The sequence below is a fragment of the Xenopus laevis genome, chromosome 2L (genome assembly GCF_017654675.1).
Source record: "Xenopus laevis strain J_2021 chromosome 2L, Xenopus_laevis_v10.1, whole genome shotgun sequence".
Taxonomy (NCBI): domain Eukaryota; kingdom Metazoa; phylum Chordata; class Amphibia; order Anura; family Pipidae; genus Xenopus; species Xenopus laevis.
The window spans coordinates 15,037,597-15,057,891 of record NC_054373.1 but is presented as its reverse complement, the minus strand read 5'-3'; the positions used below and the strand labels follow the sequence as shown (position 1 = coordinate 15,057,891).

The following is a 20,295-nucleotide window of genomic DNA, read 5'->3' as shown; positions in this document are numbered from 1 at the left end:
ATGAGCCCACCCTAAAAGAAATGGTCTCTTTCGCTAGTGAATTGTCCTTTACCCCTGTTAGTAAATTGGCAATGTGCCTGCTGATCACATTTCTGGCGAATTTTCGCTAGCGGCGGCCACTTCGCCTTTAGTAAATTTGCCCCGTTGTTCTTGGAAGTCAATGTACAATGTGCTACAGTGTATTTAATCTGGCAAGGAAACATCTGAAACAATCCATGCCACTTCCTACTGTAAACTGAAGCTGTTTGACACAGTAAGTACAGCCAGTTCCCATCACCAAATACACGCATTAGAACATTTAAATAACCACCTGTACTAGCAGTGCTAGCTTTTAGAGCTGTGGCACACCACATAGAAGTTTAAAGGAGAAGGAAACCCTAAAAATGAAAAGGACTAAAAAAGCCATGTTTTATATACTGGACTTATTGCACAAGCCTAAAGTTTCAGCTAGTCAATAGCAGCAATGATCCAGGACTTCAAACTTGTCACAGGGGGTCACCATCTTGGAAAGTGTCTATGACACTCACATGCTCAGTGGGCTCTGAGCAGCTGTTATTAAATTCTGATGCTAATTGCACTGGTTTCTGTGCTGCCATGTAGTAATTATCTGTATTAATTACTAACCAGACGTATATTGTGACATTTCTATTCTATGTGTACTGTATATTGTGAGTGGGTCCCTAAGCTCAGTAAGTGACAGCAGCACAGAGCATGTGCAGTGAATCAGCAGAAAAGAAGATGGGCAGCTACTGGGGCATCTTTGGAGACACAGATCTTTACTGCTTAAGGACTGTGGTTGCCTGGGGTTGGTACAGAAGCACAAAATATAATGTACAACATTTCTACCTACTTCTTTAGTTTAACTTTCCTTGTCCTTTAAATGCCACATTACAACTCCTGAGATTAAAGGGGTTGTTCACCTTCAATGTACAAATCTTATAAAACCACTAACAATGTTCTCAATGTGTTAGAAAAACCATTTTCCATAACAAAAAGAAAAAATGCCAATGTAAAAGCTAATTTTTATACCTATTAACTCAGCCCTTCTCCTGTCTCTCAGACCAGTTTTCTGAAGTGATGGGAGTGGCCTATTTTGAACCTGACACACCAAGAACTTCCTATATGATGACATCATGCCCAGGCTTTGCCCTTACTTGTTTCCTATTGGATGTTGATACTGCCCTCCTCCTAGTAATTTATTGGGTGCTTGTGAACTGTAACCAGTCACATAATTTGAATGATCATTGGTTGATTACTCAGTTGTAATGGCAGAGGTTAACAGACGCAGCATATAAACAAACCTGCTTTGTAACAAACAATCACACAGCCATGCAGACAAATACTGCAGAAAAGGAAGGCGCAACATTGTTCTCCCAATTCTGGCCCTCTCCTTCTGCCTAGACTAAAACTGAATGTAGTGCCAAAGGGGTGCAAACTTTTCTGGGAATAAATACTGGCGTTTCTATATTTTATCTTTTAATACCTTTGGCATTAAGCATAATGTCAGTTATTTACAAAATTGCGACAAAACCACCACTGACTTGCTTAGAAACGTATGTAACTTACACATCTAGCAGGGACAGTAGGGTTGCCACCTCACCCTTTTAAAACCAAACACATATGAAATCCACAGCCTGCATGGTTAATTATCAACTCATTTAGATGCTGCAGACTGAACTGATTTCTGTGCAGCCATGTATCATGCATCTAAATGAATTGCCAATTAGCCATGCAGGCTGAGGATTTCATGTGTTTGGTTTTAAAAGGGTGAGGTGGCAGCCCTAAGTGACAGGCAGAGCAGTGTTGTGGGCAGGTAGGTTTTTTCCAGGGGGGCGGTAATTTACCTAGGAAAACGATACCTTTTTTAAGTGTTCCACTTCTGGAACAAGATTTAGAGCTCTAAATACCAAAAAATGAAAAAGTTCTATTTTTCATGATATAGGGATCTATACCAGAAAAATATTTCACTTCATGCACAAAAATTCAACTCATTTGGAAAGCCTTAAGCTCATACAAATAGTCCTGGAAGTCACGTCAGCTGCTGAATAATGATTTTTTATGAGGTAAATACACAAAATAATACATGGACCCCCCCCCCCCAAAATAATATATTTCTGGAAAGTACAAGTGTCATCTCCCATAGTATCCATTATAATGCAATCATTCAAATTTATAAAAATGATTTCCCTTTTCTCTGTAATAATAAAACAGTTGCTTGTACTTGATCCCAACTGAGATATAATTAATCCTTATTGGAAGCAAAACCAGCCTATTGGGTTTATTTAATGATTACATGATTTTCTAGTAGACTTAAGGTATGAAGATCCAAATTATGGAAAGATCCATTATCCGTAAAACTCCAGGTCGATCCCCCCCCATCTTCACAGTTGAAGTCTCTGCAGTACACAGCCCACACTCCCCCTCCCTCTCACAAACTTGTAACAGTTTCTCTTCAGTACCTGAATGCTGCTCAAATTCCCCAGCACAGCCCAGCACAGGAAGCAGTGGCAGATTGACAGCAGACATAGCCAATAGGAGTTAAGTTAGCTGCCAGTACAATGTGTGATGTCATATAAGGAAGAGGAAGTGAACACTGTAGTGTTTTTGGGGGTCAGTGACCCCCTCCCAGCACAGGGTCTGTGTGGAACTGAAGGATTAGTACAGGGACACTTCTGAGGTGAATATCTCTTGAACTGTACTTTTTCTGTTAACTATTTCTATGGAAAAGTTTGTTCTATTCATGTGAACTGTTAGATTTGTCAATTTGTTACAAAGGTGAACAACCCCTTTAACTAAAATTAAATTTTAAGCACCTTGAGTGAGGTACACTGAGAAGTGAAATAATTTTCGTAGTGTTACTCGAGTAGTCCGTTTAACCAGCATGAAAAAACTCCTGGAAATACCCTCCCCTTGACATGTGCACATAGCTATTACAAAGTTGTTTACATGCAAAATGATTTCAGTAAATGCATCCATCACAAAGAACTCTAGCATTCCTGCATGATAAATACGGTTACAAATGCACTGAGAGGTAAAGAACAGTTTAGAACTGAATACTTTCAAATATTGCTGGCAATGTACCTGCTGAGGTAGTTGTTCCTGCTGCATACCCATCATCATGGGCTGAAACTGATCCATGTTTGGCACCTGACCAGGCAACTGACTAGGATAAGCTGCAGGCTGCATGTTGTCTGCTGGGAATGTGCTATAGAGAAACAAATATTATAGCTTAGCTGTGAACACATTTAAGATAAAAACAATAATTTTTCAGAAAAAGTATTTTCATTTAAATCTCATTGGACACTAGGGGAAGTAAAATAAAAGTGGTTAAAAATCCATGCACTAGGAGGAAACATTTTCAATTTCCCATTTTAATTTTTTCCACAGAGACAGCAGAGTTTATTTAACACTAGGATGAAAAAAAGAAATGAAAATACACCAATTCCAAATAAGAATTTTGAGAGAAAAATCTGAAAATAAAATAAGCAGCTGTTAAAAGCACAAGGCTACAGTATAAGCACTTCCTAGGGTAGAGAGTGGAACACAAGGAGTGAGAGGAGAGAGGCATGTCTACTGGTCACAAATTATTTAACATTTAGGGGACATTCATCATTTATTGTTTTTAGATTCCAAGATACATGTGTTAATATGAATGAATCTTTTTACAACAGCGCCACCTGCTGGTCATTTTCCCACCAGCCTGACCACCATGTAGTCAAGGAAGTTGTCAGGAGAAAGAAAGAGGCTGCTCTGATGTTATTTTGGTTAGGAAAATGAAGAGAGGCAGATGCTGAGAGAGGGATTGTGAAGAGTAACTTGAATACTTCAGAAACGGTTTCAAATTTTTAATTGACTATTTCGAAAAACTTCTTATTTCAGCATGATGACGCTTATATGAAATTTGCATTTTCGCAATAGTTCCCCTTTAATTTTGACACTACTGTTAAGAATAGAGAATACAACAGGGCTAATTTTTTCAGAGCACAAGACCAGACTGTAGGAAAAATATGTTTTTAGCAACTTGGACAACATAGAATGAGATAAAAGACACCTTTACCCATACTGTTTTACACTCCCCTTGTCATTTAATAGGAGAAAAAAGACTTAATACACCAGTCTCTGCGATGCTCCCTTCTGTTCTGGATTGAGCACATATGCAATAGAGCACTGGGCAATAATTGTGTGGACCAGAAGCAATATGGTGGTGTGGTGCTAACTACATCAGTATCCTGGGCAGGTGCAGTTTTCAGTACAAAAAAAAAAAAAAAGGAGCACTGGTGTGGGGTCTAAGATTAGTGATTCTAATTAGGGATGCACCGAATCCAGGATTCGGTTCGGGATTTGGCCAGGATTCACCTTTTTCCGATGGATTCAGATTCGGCTGAATCCTTCTGCCCGGCCAAACCGAATCCTAATTTGCATAAGCAAATCGTGTGACTTTTTGTCACAAAACAAGGAATTAAAAATCTTTTCATCTTCTCACCCCTTATTTGCATATGCAAATTCCAATTCGGCCGAATCTTTCGCGAAGGATTCAGAGTTTGACCAAATCCAAAAGTGGATTTGGTGCATCCCTAATTATAATCACTTAGGGATGCTTAAAGGGATACTGTCATGGGAATTTTTTTTTTTTCAAAATGAATCAGTTAATAGTGCTGCTCCAGCAGAATTCTGCACTGTGATCCAATCTCTCCAAAGAAGAAAGATTTTTCTTTATATTCAATTTTGAAATCTGACATATTGTCAATTTCCCAGCTGCCCCAAGTCACGTGACTTGTGCTCTGATAAACTTCAATCACTCTTTACTGCTGTACTGCAAGTTGGAGTGAAATCGCCCCCCTTCCTTTTCCCCCTCAGCAGCCAAACAAAAGAACAATGGGAAGGTAACCAGATAACAGCTCCCTAACACAAGATAATAGCTGCCTGGTAGATCTAAGAACAACACTCAATAGTAAAAACCATGTCCCACATTCAGTTACATTGAGAAGGAAAAGCAGCAGCCTGCCAGAAAGCATTTCTCTCCTAAAGTGCAGGCACAAGTCACGTGACCAGGGGCAGCTGGGAAATTGACAAAATGTCTAGCCCAATGTCACATTTCAAAATTAAATATAAAAAAAAATCTGTTTGCTCTTTTGATAAAAGGATTTCAGTGCAGAATTCTGCTGGAGTAGCACTATTAACTGATGCGTTTTGAAAAAAACATGTTTTCCCATGACAGGATCCCTTTAATAAAAAAATGACATTGTGCAGTGATTAGGCCTTTCCTTGTCATTTAACTTGTGAAAGTACACTTTTCTAAAATTAAACCAGTACAAGTGAAATTGAAATGGGTAAAGTATTAAATTACACGTTAACACATTAATAACATCATGTGCATCAAAATAATAATACATAAGCAAAAAACTACTCACAAAGGTTGCAGTGGTGGCTGAGAGTGCTGTGGTGCCGACAAAAGAGGGCTTGAAGCCTCTTTCTTTGACTCCTCGGCTGCATCAGGTTCATCATCATAATCAAATCTGTCAAGCAACTGAAAAGGGTAAAGAAAACACTAAGTCTCCAAGCTGATAATGGAACATTTGCCTCATCTGGCCCTTGTTTTCTTGTTACTATTTTAATATGCAAAAAAAGTATCAGTCATTGGAGATTTGTCTACGATTTTATATTTACAGGTATGGGATCTGTTATCCGGAAAACCCATTAACCAGAAACCTCCGAATTACGGAAAGGTTGTTTCCCATAGACTCCATTTTATCCAAAATCCAGTTTTTTTAAAAAAGGATATCCTTTTTCTCTGTAATAATAAAACAGTACCTGAACTTGATTCAACCTATGATTTGATTAATCCATATTGGAAGCAAAACCAGCCTATTGGGTTTTTGTTTACATGATTTTCTAGTAGACTTATGGCACGACTATCCAAATTACAGAACGATCCGTTATCTGGAAAACCCCAGGTCCCGACCATTCTGTAAAGCAGATCCCATACCTGTATATACGATTTTAGATCTCCAGAAGTAGGCAGAGAAAAAGTATTTAGTTACTGTAGTTGGAATAGTTGTATCTATACTACAGAGCATTTCGTGCTGTCTAAGGAGCCTATCAAGTTAACTTGACAAATCCCCATAAATACATTGGCCCAATACTTTGCAGCCCCTTGATTATGAAAAACGGTTTCCACATCAATTCACAATTGTCATCATTTAACAAGTTGTTGTAGGTGCACTAGCTGATTTTAAACAGTCATTTACAGTCTAATCACCTTGTCAAACGCAGTTTTTCTCTCTGGCTGATGTGCAGGGGCATTTAGCTGAGATGTTATGGCCTGAACCTGAGCAAATACATTTTCATCAATCACTGGAGACTGTGGTTTTGGAGGTTGTTGAAAAGTCTGAAGAATCTGCTGGAGCTGAAAAATACAGCATTTATAGTGTTTTAGGTGATATTCTCGGATTACAATATGAACGGTCACACGTCAATAACACAAATATACATATAAAAAGAAATGGAAAGGAAAACATTTTTTTTGCTCCATGTTTTTGCAATATTGCCACTCACTTGTTGTCCTTGGCTACTCTGAAACAATTGTGCTACAGCTGCAAAAGCATCAGGAGTAGGTAACTGAGGAACAGGTGCAGCAGGAGATGGTTCTTGAAGTTCATCAGGCAGTTCTGACGGGATCATAACAGAGGGTGGTGAAGAGCCTACAGAAAAGCAAAGATAGTCAAATAAGAGCATTCCTTAAAGGAGACATTTTGTGTAAAAAATAACATACCAGTGCATTTTACTCATTTAGATATAGAAGAATTGTGCTTAAAAAAGTAGTTTCAGGCTGATTTATTGAATATTTCTGCAAAAACCATTAATAACCCCTCCCTTCCACTTTCTGATCCCTGAATTCACAGGCTGTGCAGGGGCACTGGTGGCTCTCAGCTCACTGCACTGTAGGACAGGAACCAATCAGCAGCTAGCAGGACCGGACAGGGAACTGAAGCCTGTCTTTGCTTGTGTGACTGCAGGGCTGTGATTGGCTGTCCCCTCCTACTGTGCTTCTGGCAGGGACTGTTAGGACACACCCACTCATCATTTGAAACACGGACAGGGACCAGTGAACATGTATAGCGAGCTCCAATAAAGGGGCGATTTCTAAAGATAATTTTTAGCACCATGTAAAGGCAACACCATATATTAATCATAATTGCCTACAAAATTAAAGTTTAGTAGCTCAGTGTGTCTTCACCCATAGGGTAGGACTACACAGACATTTTCGGCGCGATCTGACACGCTTCGACAAAAAGGCATGCGATGGAAATGAGGTAAGAGCTAGAAAAGTCGGATGAAGTTGCCTCGTTGATCCGTGTCACGTCGGATAAATGCTGAGACTTCACCCGACATTTCTATCCCCCACCTTATTCCTGTTGCATGCGTTTTGTCGTAGCGTGCGCAGTAGTCCTACCCTTAGGGGAGAAAGGGAAGCAGTATTGCATTATAACAGGTACTGAGTTGTAGGATGCAACTTTGCTATTTCATAGGCAAACTAAGCAACAGGAAGCTGAGCTGGGGGAATATGTTACAGACTATATCAAGACTGAGATTTGTATACAATGCTGTTTAGAGATGTTCCTTCTCCTTTATAAGGACACAAAAATTCAATGAACAGCTTCTTAGAAATCTTTAAACACCTGCCACTCTGGTTGTTCAAAGGTTAGGAATAAGGTTGCAGCACCCACTTAATAACTTAGGATTCCTTCTCCTCTTCTAACCAACTCGGACCCTCCCTCAGGAATTACCCTGGTCTGTTTCTAAACTAAGGCAGAGAACCTTCTTAGCTCAGATTACACAACATGCAAACTACAGTCTACCCACCAATGAAGAGATGGCATTGGCATGTTTTCCTAACCTCCTCTCCTGAGCTCAGCTTAACCAATACAATCCATGCAAGACTTTTTAATCAAAACAAGTTCTGCCGGTGTAAGCCTGCATTCTTCATTGCATGAAATGTACACTAAATATAGGTCTTTGCAAACATGTTTAGATCATGTAAAATTCACTGATGTGTCAGAGGGAAAATGGCTGCTAGTTGAAAGCTGCTACAGGTAAGGGACCTGTTTTCCAGAAAGCTCGGGGCCTGGGGCTTTCCGAAAAACGGATCTTTCCGTAATTTGAATCTTCATACCTCAAGTCTACTAGAAAATCATGTAAACATTAAATAAAACCAATAGGCTGGTTATGCTTCCAGTAAGGATTAGATCTTAGTTTGGATAAAGTACAAGCTAATATTTTGTTATTACAGAAAAAAAGGGAATGTATTTAAAATTTGGAAGGGATAAAATGTTGTCTATGGGAGACAGCCTTTCCGTAATTCAGAGTTTTCGGGATAACGGGTTTCCGGATAACGGATCCCATACCTGTACTTGTAAGTTAACTGTGGTGGTGCTTGCAAATGGTCGGTATATATGCAGTACAAATGATGTGGTTTGGGCGTGGGAAGATATGCCCAACTAATATATATGGTAGGAAAATATAAGCTTTACATGTCTTTAATCTTTCTAATGCACATTTGCTGATGTAAAAAGGGTAGTTCACCTTTAAGCTTTTAGTATGCTTTGCAACAGATTCATATATTCTAGTTTTTCTATAATTTGCCTTCCCCTTCTGTCTGTTTTGCAAACAGCTTCACTGACCCCCAGTTGTCAAAAAATCTTTTGCTTTGTGAGGCTTCAATTTTAGTTACTCCTTTTCTTTCTATTCAGAGCTCTCCTCTTCCAGTTTACTACATCATTGCATGGTTGCTCAAATAAAAATAAAGACAGACTGCAAATGGTCTCTGAATATTACAGTCTGTGTCATACTTAAAGTAAATTAAAGGTGAACTAGCATTTTAAATCGATGTCCGGCCTGCCACAAACATTCTGTTGGACTGATTAACGCTGCATCTACATATGTTTTACCTTCTTCCATCATAGAGTTGTCAGTCATTACATCCACCGCTGCCGCACCTGCTGCCATATCCAGTAAGGGCTGGATGATCTCAATTCTAAAAACTCCATTCTTTTGCCACAGGTTTAATACTCTGACAATCTTACTCTACAGAAAAAATGTAAATTATGAATACATTATGTAAAGGAGTAAGAAAGTCAAAATCACTTAGGGTTGCCTTTTTAACATGCTTATTCAGCCAAGCTTTTGCAAAAATGTTGCGCAAACACTATCTGAATAGTGAATTCTAGTAGATAGAATTCGATGATTTTCTCTCTGCTTTCCATAGTGCGTGGTACAATGATTCTCTGGAAATCAGAGGGACCACAAGTCCTAGTATCTATCCCATCACAATGCAACAAGGTGAGGGAGGAGTTGAATTGCACTGTGAGTTTTAATGGGGGTTGGGAAACAGGTCCCAGCGAACACACAGACAAATGATCATGGTTCCCTACCTACCTGCAGAATCAGGTAAACCTGTGTTTATATATGCACCTTTTTTTTACATAAGCCCACCTGAACAGCTCATATTTTCCAATTATCGGCTGATCGTGAGCACAGTTTTAAAATGGCAATTTACACCTGTTAACTATTGAGCGAAAATTTTCCCTAAGTTTTGCAGCAAAAACTAAGCCCATAGACTCCAATGGGTGAAAAAAAATTGTTGCCCATACATAAATGCATTTTGCAAATTTTTGGCGAGACAAAACGGGTCAGATTTGCCCATCACTACAGTTAACAGAATATCAATGCATTCTGGCGAAATGGGCATGTGAGTGTGTGTGCTCTTGGACAGGCTGATCCAGTGTCCGTTCATACTTACGATGGGGTGGACAGGAGCAGATCAGCGTTTCTCTTTTGGTATGTCTATGCCAGATTGTGACACTGCCTAACTGCTGCTCCTGGAAATGGTGATATATAGATACAGATAATCTAGATCAGGGGTGCCCAGGACGTTGACCACGGTCTACCAGTAAATCCCGTCACGTTCCTGGTAGACCGTGACCTGGGGCCAGGCGTCGGAGCGAGAGAGGGCTGGCTGGGAAGGACACAGGAGGGAGGGCTGCGAGCAGAGGGGAAGAACTCGGGTGGGAGGGCGTCCTGTGAGCATAGGGGAAGGACTTGGACAGGCTGCGAAGAACTCAGGAGGGAGGGTGTTCTGCGACCAGAGGGGAAGGACTCGGGAGGGTATGCGGGCTGCGAGCAAAGAGGGGGGGGAAGGACTCGGCAGGGAGGGGTCGGGCTACAAACAGAGAGGAAGGACTCGGCAGGGAAGGACTTGACTCTGCAAAGAAGGACTCGGCAGGGAGGGGGGCGGCTACGAACAGAGGGGGAGGACTCGGACGGGCTGCGAGCACAGACACCGAGGAGAAGGGAGGGCTGAGAGCAGCAAGCACAGAGGGAAAGGGAGGGTGGGCACAGAGCAGGGAGGGCTGAGAGCAGCAAGCTCTGAAGGGAAAGGGAGTGCATTCAAACTTTCATAACCTGCACAATTTTGTAAAATTAACATGGTAATTGGGGGTGTGACCACAAAAATGGGCGTGGTCCAAAAAAGTTCCCTCACGTTATCAAGGATGATCTGATGGGGGCCAGGTGTTGACAGTAGATCCCAGTGTAACAAAGTCTGGACACCCCTGATCTAGATTATTTTTAATAAAGCCAGTGGTGGAATTAATTTGGTCAATATTAATTCATGTTATCTTTCAAAGAGTGTATTCAAACAAATATTAGTGTTAAGACTTAAGCTATTTTTGGCAATTAACACTCATGCAGTCATTTAGAACCAATAAAGAACAGATGGTGAAGTGGTATGTAAATTCATATAAAATTCTTTTTAACACCATAAATTACCTTATCTTCTGAAGGACATGTATACAAACAGTGGAAAGTTGCTGTTAAATTCTTTGTGAATCTCGGTCCAAAAACATCCTTGTCAATTCCAAACTGATGGCGAGACTGACGAACAATGGAATCAATGACATAAAGCCCAGGGACCTTGTATTCAGGTCTACACTATTATGGGGGGAAAAAAATGCCTTAGACTATACTTCAGAAAAAGTTAATACAATTTTTAGCCTCAAAATAGAACATACCATTATATTGGTTGAAAACGTTATTTTAATCTTAAAGAAACTAGTAAAACATGGAAATTTACCTTTTTGATGAACTTTTCCACAATCTGAACTACATGTTTATAGAGCTGAAAAACAAGGTAAAAAATTTGAGTTAATTCCTTTTGTGCCAACCCTCTCCAGATTTCAAAAAGACAGGTCTGCTAAGTTCATCTTACCTTAAAGGAGAAGGAAAGGTTAAAACTAAGTAAGCCTTATCAGAAAGGTCCATCTAAATATACCAGTAAACCCCCAAAGTAATGTTGCTCTGAGTCCCCTGTCAAAAGAAACACTGCATTTCTTTCCTTCTATTGTGTACACATGGGCTTCTGTATCAGACTTCCTGCCTTCAACTTAAACCTCATTGCCCTGGGCAAGAGCATGCTCAGTTTGCTCCTCTTCCCCACCTCCCTCCCTTCTCTACTGTAATCTGAGCCCAGAGCAGGGAGAGACTCAGGCAGGAAGTGATGTCACACCATGTTAATACTGTAGCTCCTATTCTAAACAAACAGAGAGTTTCTAGAGCTTATTACTCAGGTATGGTAAAACATTCTACAGAATAAATATAGCATTCTAGCTTGCACTATTGCAGCTAATCTATTGGCAATAAAATGCCTCCGTAGCTTTCCTTCTCCTTTAATAGCTACAATATATGTATTTGAACAAATTTAGCCACATTTTATATACAAGTAAAATATAATTTTTTTATATAAATATAAAAAAATTTAAGCATAGCAAGGACTTTTGGAAATTATATACAATGGTTTAACAATATGGACAATAATGGAATATATATTTGTATATTTTGTTTTAGCAGACACCTAAAAATATCATACAGTCAAATATAAATTAGATTTTATAATTGTACCTTTATTGCTTTAATAGCAGATTTAGTAATTAGAATCATCTTTGCACGAGAGATCGGAGGTTTCATATCCATGAGTGCGAACAGCTGGAAACAAAAAAGTAATTATTTTACTTCATAAAATAGGCGAGCAGCTGGAGGGCATTACAGTGTTTAGTTAGTGAAAATGAAGAACTTGCATTTAACAGTTGAGCATTTCTTTGGTAGAATTCCCTTGAATTTGGAGTAGTGTGCATTTAACCCTGTAGTTTTTTCAGATGTGATGGGTTAAAGTTCCTTTATGCACTGTATTTTGTAAGGTCTGCTTGGACATTTATCCTAGATGTCAACAACTGGCCTACAAAATGCCACCTTAAAGGAGAACTAAACCCTAAAAATGAATAGGACTAAAAATGCCATATTTTATATACGGAACTTATTGCACCAGCCTAAAGTTTCAGCTTGTCAATAGCAGCAATGATCCAGGTCTTCAAACTTGTCACAGGGGGTCACCATCTTGGAAAGTGTCTGTGACACTCACATGCTCAGTGGGCTCTGAGCAGCTGTTGAGAAGCTAAGCTTAGGGCTCGTCACTAATTGTCCAGCGGAAAATGAGGTCGGTCTGTAATATAAGCTGATGCTACAGGGGTGATTATTAAATTCTGATGCTAGTTGCACTGGTTTCTCTGCTGCCATGTAGTAATTATCTGTATTAATTACTAATCAGCCTCATATTGTGACATTTCTATTCTATGTGTACTGTATATAGTGAGTGGGTCCCTAAGCTCAGTAAGTGACAGCAGCACCGACCAGGTGCAGTGAATCAGCAGAAAAGAAGATGGGGAGCTACTGGGGCATCTAATAGGGCTGTCGTTGCCTTGGGCTAGTACAGAAGCCCAAAACATCATGTACATCATCTGTAGCTACTTCTTTAGTTAATCTTTAGTTCTTCTTTAAAGTGGCCATACACATAGCAGATATGGCACACACAGATAAAACAAGCAGATATTTTGGCCAAGTCACCAGATGCTCCTTGCCTGATTTAGCGATGTGCCAATATTATTGTGCAGCCTGGTATTTACAAAATGGCAAACAGATTCTAATAAGGGAAGACATTGTTTTAAGCCCATTCATGTGACAATGTGCTACTAAAGTGAGTAAAAATCAAAAGCCGGCGTCAGCTGGGCACCTTTGGGGAAATGTAAAATTTAAAAGCATTTTACTAACTTGCCACATTAAGAATTGTGAAACCAATGACACTCACTAGTGAACATACTGCTATAAATAGGAATTTACAGCTGCTGTATCTGCCTTGCAAAACAAACATTCACAATGCATTTTAAGTGTGCTGTGCTCAGAAAAGGTATATAGCCGTTGTATAATTAGCCCCACTTTATTACAGGTTTAAGGGTATTGTCTTATGGAATCTAGAGGACACCAAACCAGGTAACCTTGCCTTTCAAGTGCCCCACCAAAGCATTACAGAACTAGCTTTTATTCTAAATAAATATGTCTTTAAATGTAAAATAAATGTATAATCGGACGCTGCTGGCATTAAAATGAAAGGCCTACCGACCCACATTTTATGTTTTATTTTATTAATTTCTAAATTGTGCTGGTCAGTAATCCAGTTACTTAAATGTGACCTGTCATCAGGACACAAAAAGGTGTATAATAAAAGTCCTTCACAACTTAAACATGAAACCCAATTTTTTTTTTTTTTTTTTTTTTTTTAAATGAAAACATCCATACTGGTTATAAATTAATTTTCGAGCCATATACTATACCTAAGGTTTGTAAGTAGGCAATCCAGCCAAATGGTGGTGGAAAAATTGGAGAAACTTTGCGTGTCACCAATAACAGTGGAAATTTAAAGGGGAAATACACCAAAAAAAAAAAAACCCTGGACACTGGGTGTTGGTGTGATATTGAAACATATTGCGCTATTTTTTTCTGTTTCTTTCTTTGTTGCCGTAGACGCTGATCTGCATATACATTTTTGGATACTTTTTTTGCGCAGCTGAGAGACTGTGGGAAGATAGCCAATTGAAAGTGATTTTAAAGGACTTTTTTCATTTTTCTTAATTATTCTCTGTTAATTGTATCCCATGCATGTGCACCAGGTACCCTATTCTGGCACATACACAAGATTTTAGGGTGATACAAAGCTTGTTTTAAGATCTATTTATGTCATATCAGACAGTTCTGTTGTGATGCAGGAATCACTACAGAACTGGCACAAGCAGGCAAAAGTTGTCCTCAAGTATCAGTGACCAAATCATATTGTGGCTCCTACTCTGGGAACTGAACACATGATGTACAGCCAAGTATAAATGAAGTCATGAGAGTGTATTGCCTGCCAGGAGACATATAATAAATCTTCTTCTGCAGTGGTCGCACAAAGCTTCGCCCCTGACACTTGGCCGCCCCATAGATGTCTGAAATACTCCTGTATGTTCAATTTGTAAACAGAGAAACCATTCCCTGTTTAGTAACATCTCCCTTGCAGCTTTCATCTCCTATTGGGGAGAAATGAAAGGCAAATCACACCTTTTCACACATTTCCTTGGGTCCTCTTCCACAGGGCATATTTGTTTAATTTGCCAATTGTAACCCAATCTATCATAAAAATTGGCTATGAAAGCTTTTCTACCCGATACTCATTTTACAGTCTCAGGTTATTTTCTGTAAAAGCAGTCCTGTAGAGCTTTATGGCGGGAATGCTGACTATACATTAAAGGAATTGTTCATTGTAAAAATAAAAACTGTGTAAATAGACAGGCTGTGCAAAATAACAATGTTTTTAATATAGTCAGCCAAACATGTAATGTATAAAGGCTGGATGACTTGATGTGTAACATAATAGCCAGAAAACTACTTCCTGTTTTTCAGCTCTCTTGGTTTCCACAGATTGGTTACCAGGCAGTAACCAATCAGTGACTTGAGGGGGCCACATGGGTCATAACTGTTGCTTTTGAATCTAAGCCGAATGCGGAGGATCAATTGCAAACTCACTGGACAGTTAGGTCCCATATGGCCCCCCTTAAAGTAGTGTTCTGTTAGAAATTCAGTCACTCCAGTCTTTATACATTACATTTTTGGCTAACTAACTATATTAGAAACATTTTATTTTGCACAGCCTATGTACCCAGTTTTTATTTTTACACCGACCTGTTTCTTTAAGGATATGGGCAACAGTCTTAGTATAACATGATACACAGGATTAATTACACTTTATCTAAAATGCTCATATACAGCAGTCCTGGCAGGAAGGGAGGCCCTGTACACATGGAGCAATTAATAGTCAACTTGCTCAGCTCTAAAGCTGGCCATAGATGTAAAGATTTTTTAAAAGATCTTTTCGTTATCGTTAGACCAAGCTTATCTTGAAACGATCATTTAAAGGAGAAGGAAAGGCAAAAATTAATACCCATTTCCCTGTAATCTACTCCCCAAGACCTACCAAATCGCTATGTTTGTAACTCACATATATTAATCCTATCGTGTATAATCCATCTGCTTCTTCTGCTTGCATAATCAGACACACAGGAGCCATATTGGTAAGGTAGCGTAGGCTTCCTAGTCTTCTTCACCTTACTGCGCATGCACGCATTTCACTCCCTTCCCGTGCTGCTTCTGTTACACAGCAGCCAGTTGTTCCCGGCCCCTTCAGCCTGCTCTCCAGACGGCTTTTAACTCTTTCCCCCCAACCCCTCCTTCTCCAGAATACTAGCTGTTTGTGTCTAATCACACAGAACGGCATCTTGCAGCTTGTTGAAACTCTCTGGCCCCCACCTTCTTCAATCGAGCAGCCGCTTCCCCTTCCTAGGAGTGTTGTTTTGTCCCGGTCCCTTCTGCTCCTCCAGCACAGCCCCTCCCATGAGCGTGCCAGTACACACATGCGGCAGCAGGCTAGAAACTTTGCAGGGATGCTCAAAATAAAAGGAATTTTGCAAATAAAATTTGGCGCTTGGCAAGGGAGAGGGCTGATTTAGCAAAGTAAAATCTAGGAAACCAAGATATAAATCCCAGTGATAGACCCCATACAAATGCATATGCAAATGACAGCTCCCCAGTACATGCGCATAACAACTGAATTATGCCCAATGCGCTTCAAGGCTGCCTCGGGCAGCAGGGAGCAAGAGCCTGAAAAAAAAGTGACGTCACCCAACTCACAGCCTGCAGTGTTCAAACAACTTAGCTGCTTCTACATGAGACCACAGAGGAATCTTTAAAAACGGTCAGTGATTTCTATGTCCACAAGACTTCGTTTAGAAGGCTATTTCTGTTTTGACTTTCCTTCTCCTTTAAATGTATGATTTGTCCATCGACTAAAAAGACCATTTCAAGCGATGATGTCTAGTTAAAGGCAGGAAAACCGAGGGGAGCTGCCTGCTTGGCCCTGCAAAGAATTGGACAATAGATAGATTTGACTGTGACCGATGAAAATTTTCTAACCTGGCCAATCAATTTTCTGACCGATGTCGGACAAAAAATTGTTAGATGCACAATTGTTCGATTTCCACTAACATCACTATTATTTGACGGATTGGTTGGATTGCGGTGAAATCAGTCGTTCATCAAAGAAAAATCTTTGCGTCTATAGGGACCTTAAGGCTCATGGCACACAGTAAGACGGAAAGGAATTTGGCCAGATATCGATGAGCCATGCTTTAAAAATCCCGTTGGATAGAGGACTGCATTGGCTTGTTGATGCGGTCCTCAATCCGACTGCCCGTAACCTCAATGTTATGATCTGATCATTGGGTCCTAGGGTGGGCATATCAGGGAGAGATCTGCTCGTTTGGCGAAGTCACAGATCTCTACATGTATGGCCATCTTTAGAGTGGACTATATACATCATTATTGTTAATTAATTATATGACTTATCCAATTACTGGAACCAGAAAATCGTTCAGAGCAAGATAATTTGATGCACCAAACCTGTATGATAAGCTGATCGTTAACATTGTTGTAGAAGCTACTAACATAAAGCTGTAGTTGCATTTGCATCACCCTATTAATCTATGTCTGCGCATGAGTGAAGGGTAACCAGGCTACTCTAAAAATTACCAGTTCGGGGTATGTGCCAGACTATGTACTCTGCAGAACCTATGGTCTTGGTTTCAGTGCACTACTGAGGGAATGGGAAACTGCTATAGAACTAATCGGCAATATTTTAGAATAGCTGAAAGTGATATAAGATAACTGATGGAAATTAGGATGAATAAAGAGCACTTCATTACTTAGGGGCCTATTTATCATGCTGTGTAAAGATTGGAGAACATCACCAGTGTTGTTGCCTACAGCAACCAATCAGATATTTGCCATTGATTTCTGTTGAAATTGAATTGCTGATTGGTTGCTTTGGGCTAGAGTCCTGCGCAGAACCAATTTCTTAGACCCGACCCGGCAGCCCGCGACCCGAACCGCAACGCGCATATTTACCCACTTTGATCAGATATCCGACCCGGACTCGCAACTGCATTATCAGCAACCCGACCCGCAACTCACCGACCACCATCAAAAGTGGGCATGGACAGAAACATGCTTTGTAAAACTTTAACAGGAGTAATATAGACAATATTACATAAGAAATTTAGATGAGATCCGCAACTCAAAGCTGAAAATCCTCCCCTTATTCCGCAGGCTTTTTTTGCGGGTACCCGACCTGCTGCAGGACTCTACTTTGGGCAACATCACTGGGAATGCTTAACTCCACTTTTTACACAGCATGATAAATAAGCTGGCCATAGACGCAAAGATAAAGTCGTACAAAATCTTCCTTTAGTATGGTTTTTGGACCATGTGTGGATTGTCCTGAACTTTTTTCGCGACATGGCTATTGGTCGTTAAGTCAACCAGACAGCTTAGAAGATTTGACGGCTAACGAGAACATCTTTGCATGCATTGCCTATCTAATGGTATCAGTGGAGGACTGTCACTACTATTTATCGGACATAACTTTCGTACGATTGCTGCCTGTCAATTTATGACCAGAGCATTATCTGATTTGTTCTTTTTACTACTTTATTTAATCTGAATGGCTAGTCATAGGTCGGAGATTGCCACGGACGATTGTTTGTTGGACATAAGGATATATCTGCACTTCTATGGCCAGCTTTAGTGTAGGTAGGCATTTTATATTCAACACAATGGGGGTCATTTATCAACACTGGGCAGATTTGCCCATGGGCAATAACCCATAGCAACCAATCAAATTGCTGCATTCATTGTTCTATTTGCAGCGGGCTTTAAAAAACGAATCACTGATTAGTTGCTATATGTAACTGCCCATGGGCAAATATATTCAGTGTTGATAATTGTGTTGATAAATTGTCATTTAAAAGGGCAGTTTTTTAAATATATGCACGGTTTTATGTGATATATTTTTACAGAACTGCAGTTATCCTTTAAAATGCTTTTTTTTTCTATCACCTTACTGGCACCCCAATGTCAAATCAAGTTAATTTACAAGATTTTGCTTGGTAAAGATAAGGAACAATTTTAGAATGAATATGATGGAGGAGTTTCTGGAGTCCATGAATGGTTGCAGAATCTGCTGCAATCAATCATGGATTGCAGAATGCTGGTGCCATAGCTTTCATTCCCAGGTTCTATGCCCACCATGGTTGTGAATTGCCAGCACCTAAAAGCATTCATCAGGATGCCTATAAACATCAGCATATACACAGCTGGAGAACACAAATGAGCAATAAGCATATGCTTTAACATACTGGATAGTGTCACATGTTATGAAATCCTTTTATCTTTTCTGTAAATGGTGTTATTTTCTGCCACAGAGGAGATTCAGGTTTCTATATAGTATATGGGCTGTGGAATCCCTGAAGTTCTGACCAAAAATGAGAAGGAACCACTGTGGCCAAACATCTTTCCCTCGCTGTCGAGGCTACACATTGACAAAAACGAGAAAAAACTAAAAAGAATAAGCCAACGGCAGATGCTGGTAATGACAGATGGGCACATTTCAGATTGCTTACTTTGGCATAGCCAAACAGTGCCCATCTGCTAGAGGCCTCACCAAGCAGCAGTGCAGAAATATCTCAATGGACTTTTCAGATAAAACTGATCCTACTTCGTCTCGTGGGACACTTGCTCTGACTCAATAATATACATTTAGAATGAATGCATCTCACAAGACAAAAGCGATTTAATAGAAAGGAAACATTCAAAAGTAGCAGGGGATTATTTTGAGTAAAGTGTGATTTTTTTGTAATGCTTAGTACAAAACTTTAAAAGTTGATGTTCAACTATCAGCAGATACCCACCGTGACTGCTAACCAACAACAACAATTAAAGTTATGTTTACTTTACACCATACAAATTTAGAATTTTAAAAATGAAGACTTAGTAAGGGGTTGTTCACCTTCCAAACACTTTTTTCAGTTCAATTGTTTTCAGATTGTTCCCCAGAAATAAGACTTTTTTCAATTGCTTTACATTTTATTTTTTTACCATTTTTCCAAAATCTAAGTTTAATGTTACCGTCTTTGGTGTTTCAGTCTGTCAGCTCAGTAATTCAGGTGGACTCTAAAACAGTTAAAATTTTGCAACATTTAGTTGATACATTTCTTAGCGGCATCTGTGGACTATTAGCAACTATTGTATCAATTCTCACAGCTGCCTTTAAAGTGCAAGTAAAGTCTAAAAGAGAAAGGCTATAAATGGTGTATTTTGTATACTAAAAATAAACTTGAACTTACTGTACCACAAGCCTAATCAAACAAATAATTTATGCTTTCAAAGTTGGCCACAGGGGGCTGTCATCTTGTAACTTTGTTACACATCTTTGCAAGACCAAGACTGTGCACATGCTCAGTGTGGTCTGGGCAGCTTAGGGATCATCATAAATTATCAAAACAGGGAAACAAACAAAGCTGCTTGAGTTCTGCATGGCTAGGAAATAAGGTGGAGAAAGTAAAAAAGGGATTTTATTTTTTTGCCTTTATATGCCCTTTAATGAAACTCTGGGACTTTGCTCAGCAGGGTCAAAGATAAGAAATGTATAAATTTAGAACAGTTTAAAGGGTCAGCGACCACCCCTCCCAGAGGAGCTTTAGAAAGGTGAAAAATTAGACTTATACTTCAATATTAGAAAAACTGTTTTTATTAAAGTCTGAATGCTAAAAACTGTTTTGTTACTATAAAAATCTGAATTTTCAGTGAAAAAAAAAGTCAGTCTGCAAAAAGTCAGAATCCAAAAATCCACCATCTCAGACTTTTCCAAGGTTGTATATAAGTCAATGGAAGAGGTCCCTATACTATTTTCTGGGGTCTCCTCTGGAATTAGCCCGAAAAGCTAACTATTTCGGGCAAAAATCAGAAAAATTGTATGATTTAAGG

At 39.5% G+C, this 20,295-nt stretch overlaps 1 protein-coding gene across 3 annotated transcripts in view; it reads right to left on the bottom strand.

Moving 5' to 3' along the window:
• scaf4.L (SR-related CTD associated factor 4 L homeolog) overlaps window positions 1–20,295 on the bottom strand; it is an 86,990-nt gene that overhangs the window by 53,161 nt on the left and 13,534 nt on the right. For all 3 annotated transcript variants that reach the window (XM_018245944.2, XM_018245942.2, XM_018245943.2), the window contains exons 2-9: window positions 11,956–12,039; window positions 11,132–11,176; window positions 10,828–10,989; window positions 8,949–9,084; window positions 6,556–6,701; window positions 6,260–6,406; window positions 5,412–5,527; window positions 3,082–3,205 (exon numbers count right to left, since the gene is read on the bottom strand). In XM_018245944.2, the coding sequence (XP_018101433.1) occupies window positions 3,082–3,205; window positions 5,412–5,527; window positions 6,260–6,406; window positions 6,556–6,701; window positions 8,949–9,084; window positions 10,828–10,989; window positions 11,132–11,176; window positions 11,956–12,039 (960 nt within the window). The remainder of the gene's footprint in view (window positions 1–3,081; window positions 3,206–5,411; window positions 5,528–6,259; window positions 6,407–6,555; window positions 6,702–8,948; window positions 9,085–10,827; window positions 10,990–11,131; window positions 11,177–11,955; window positions 12,040–20,295) is intronic.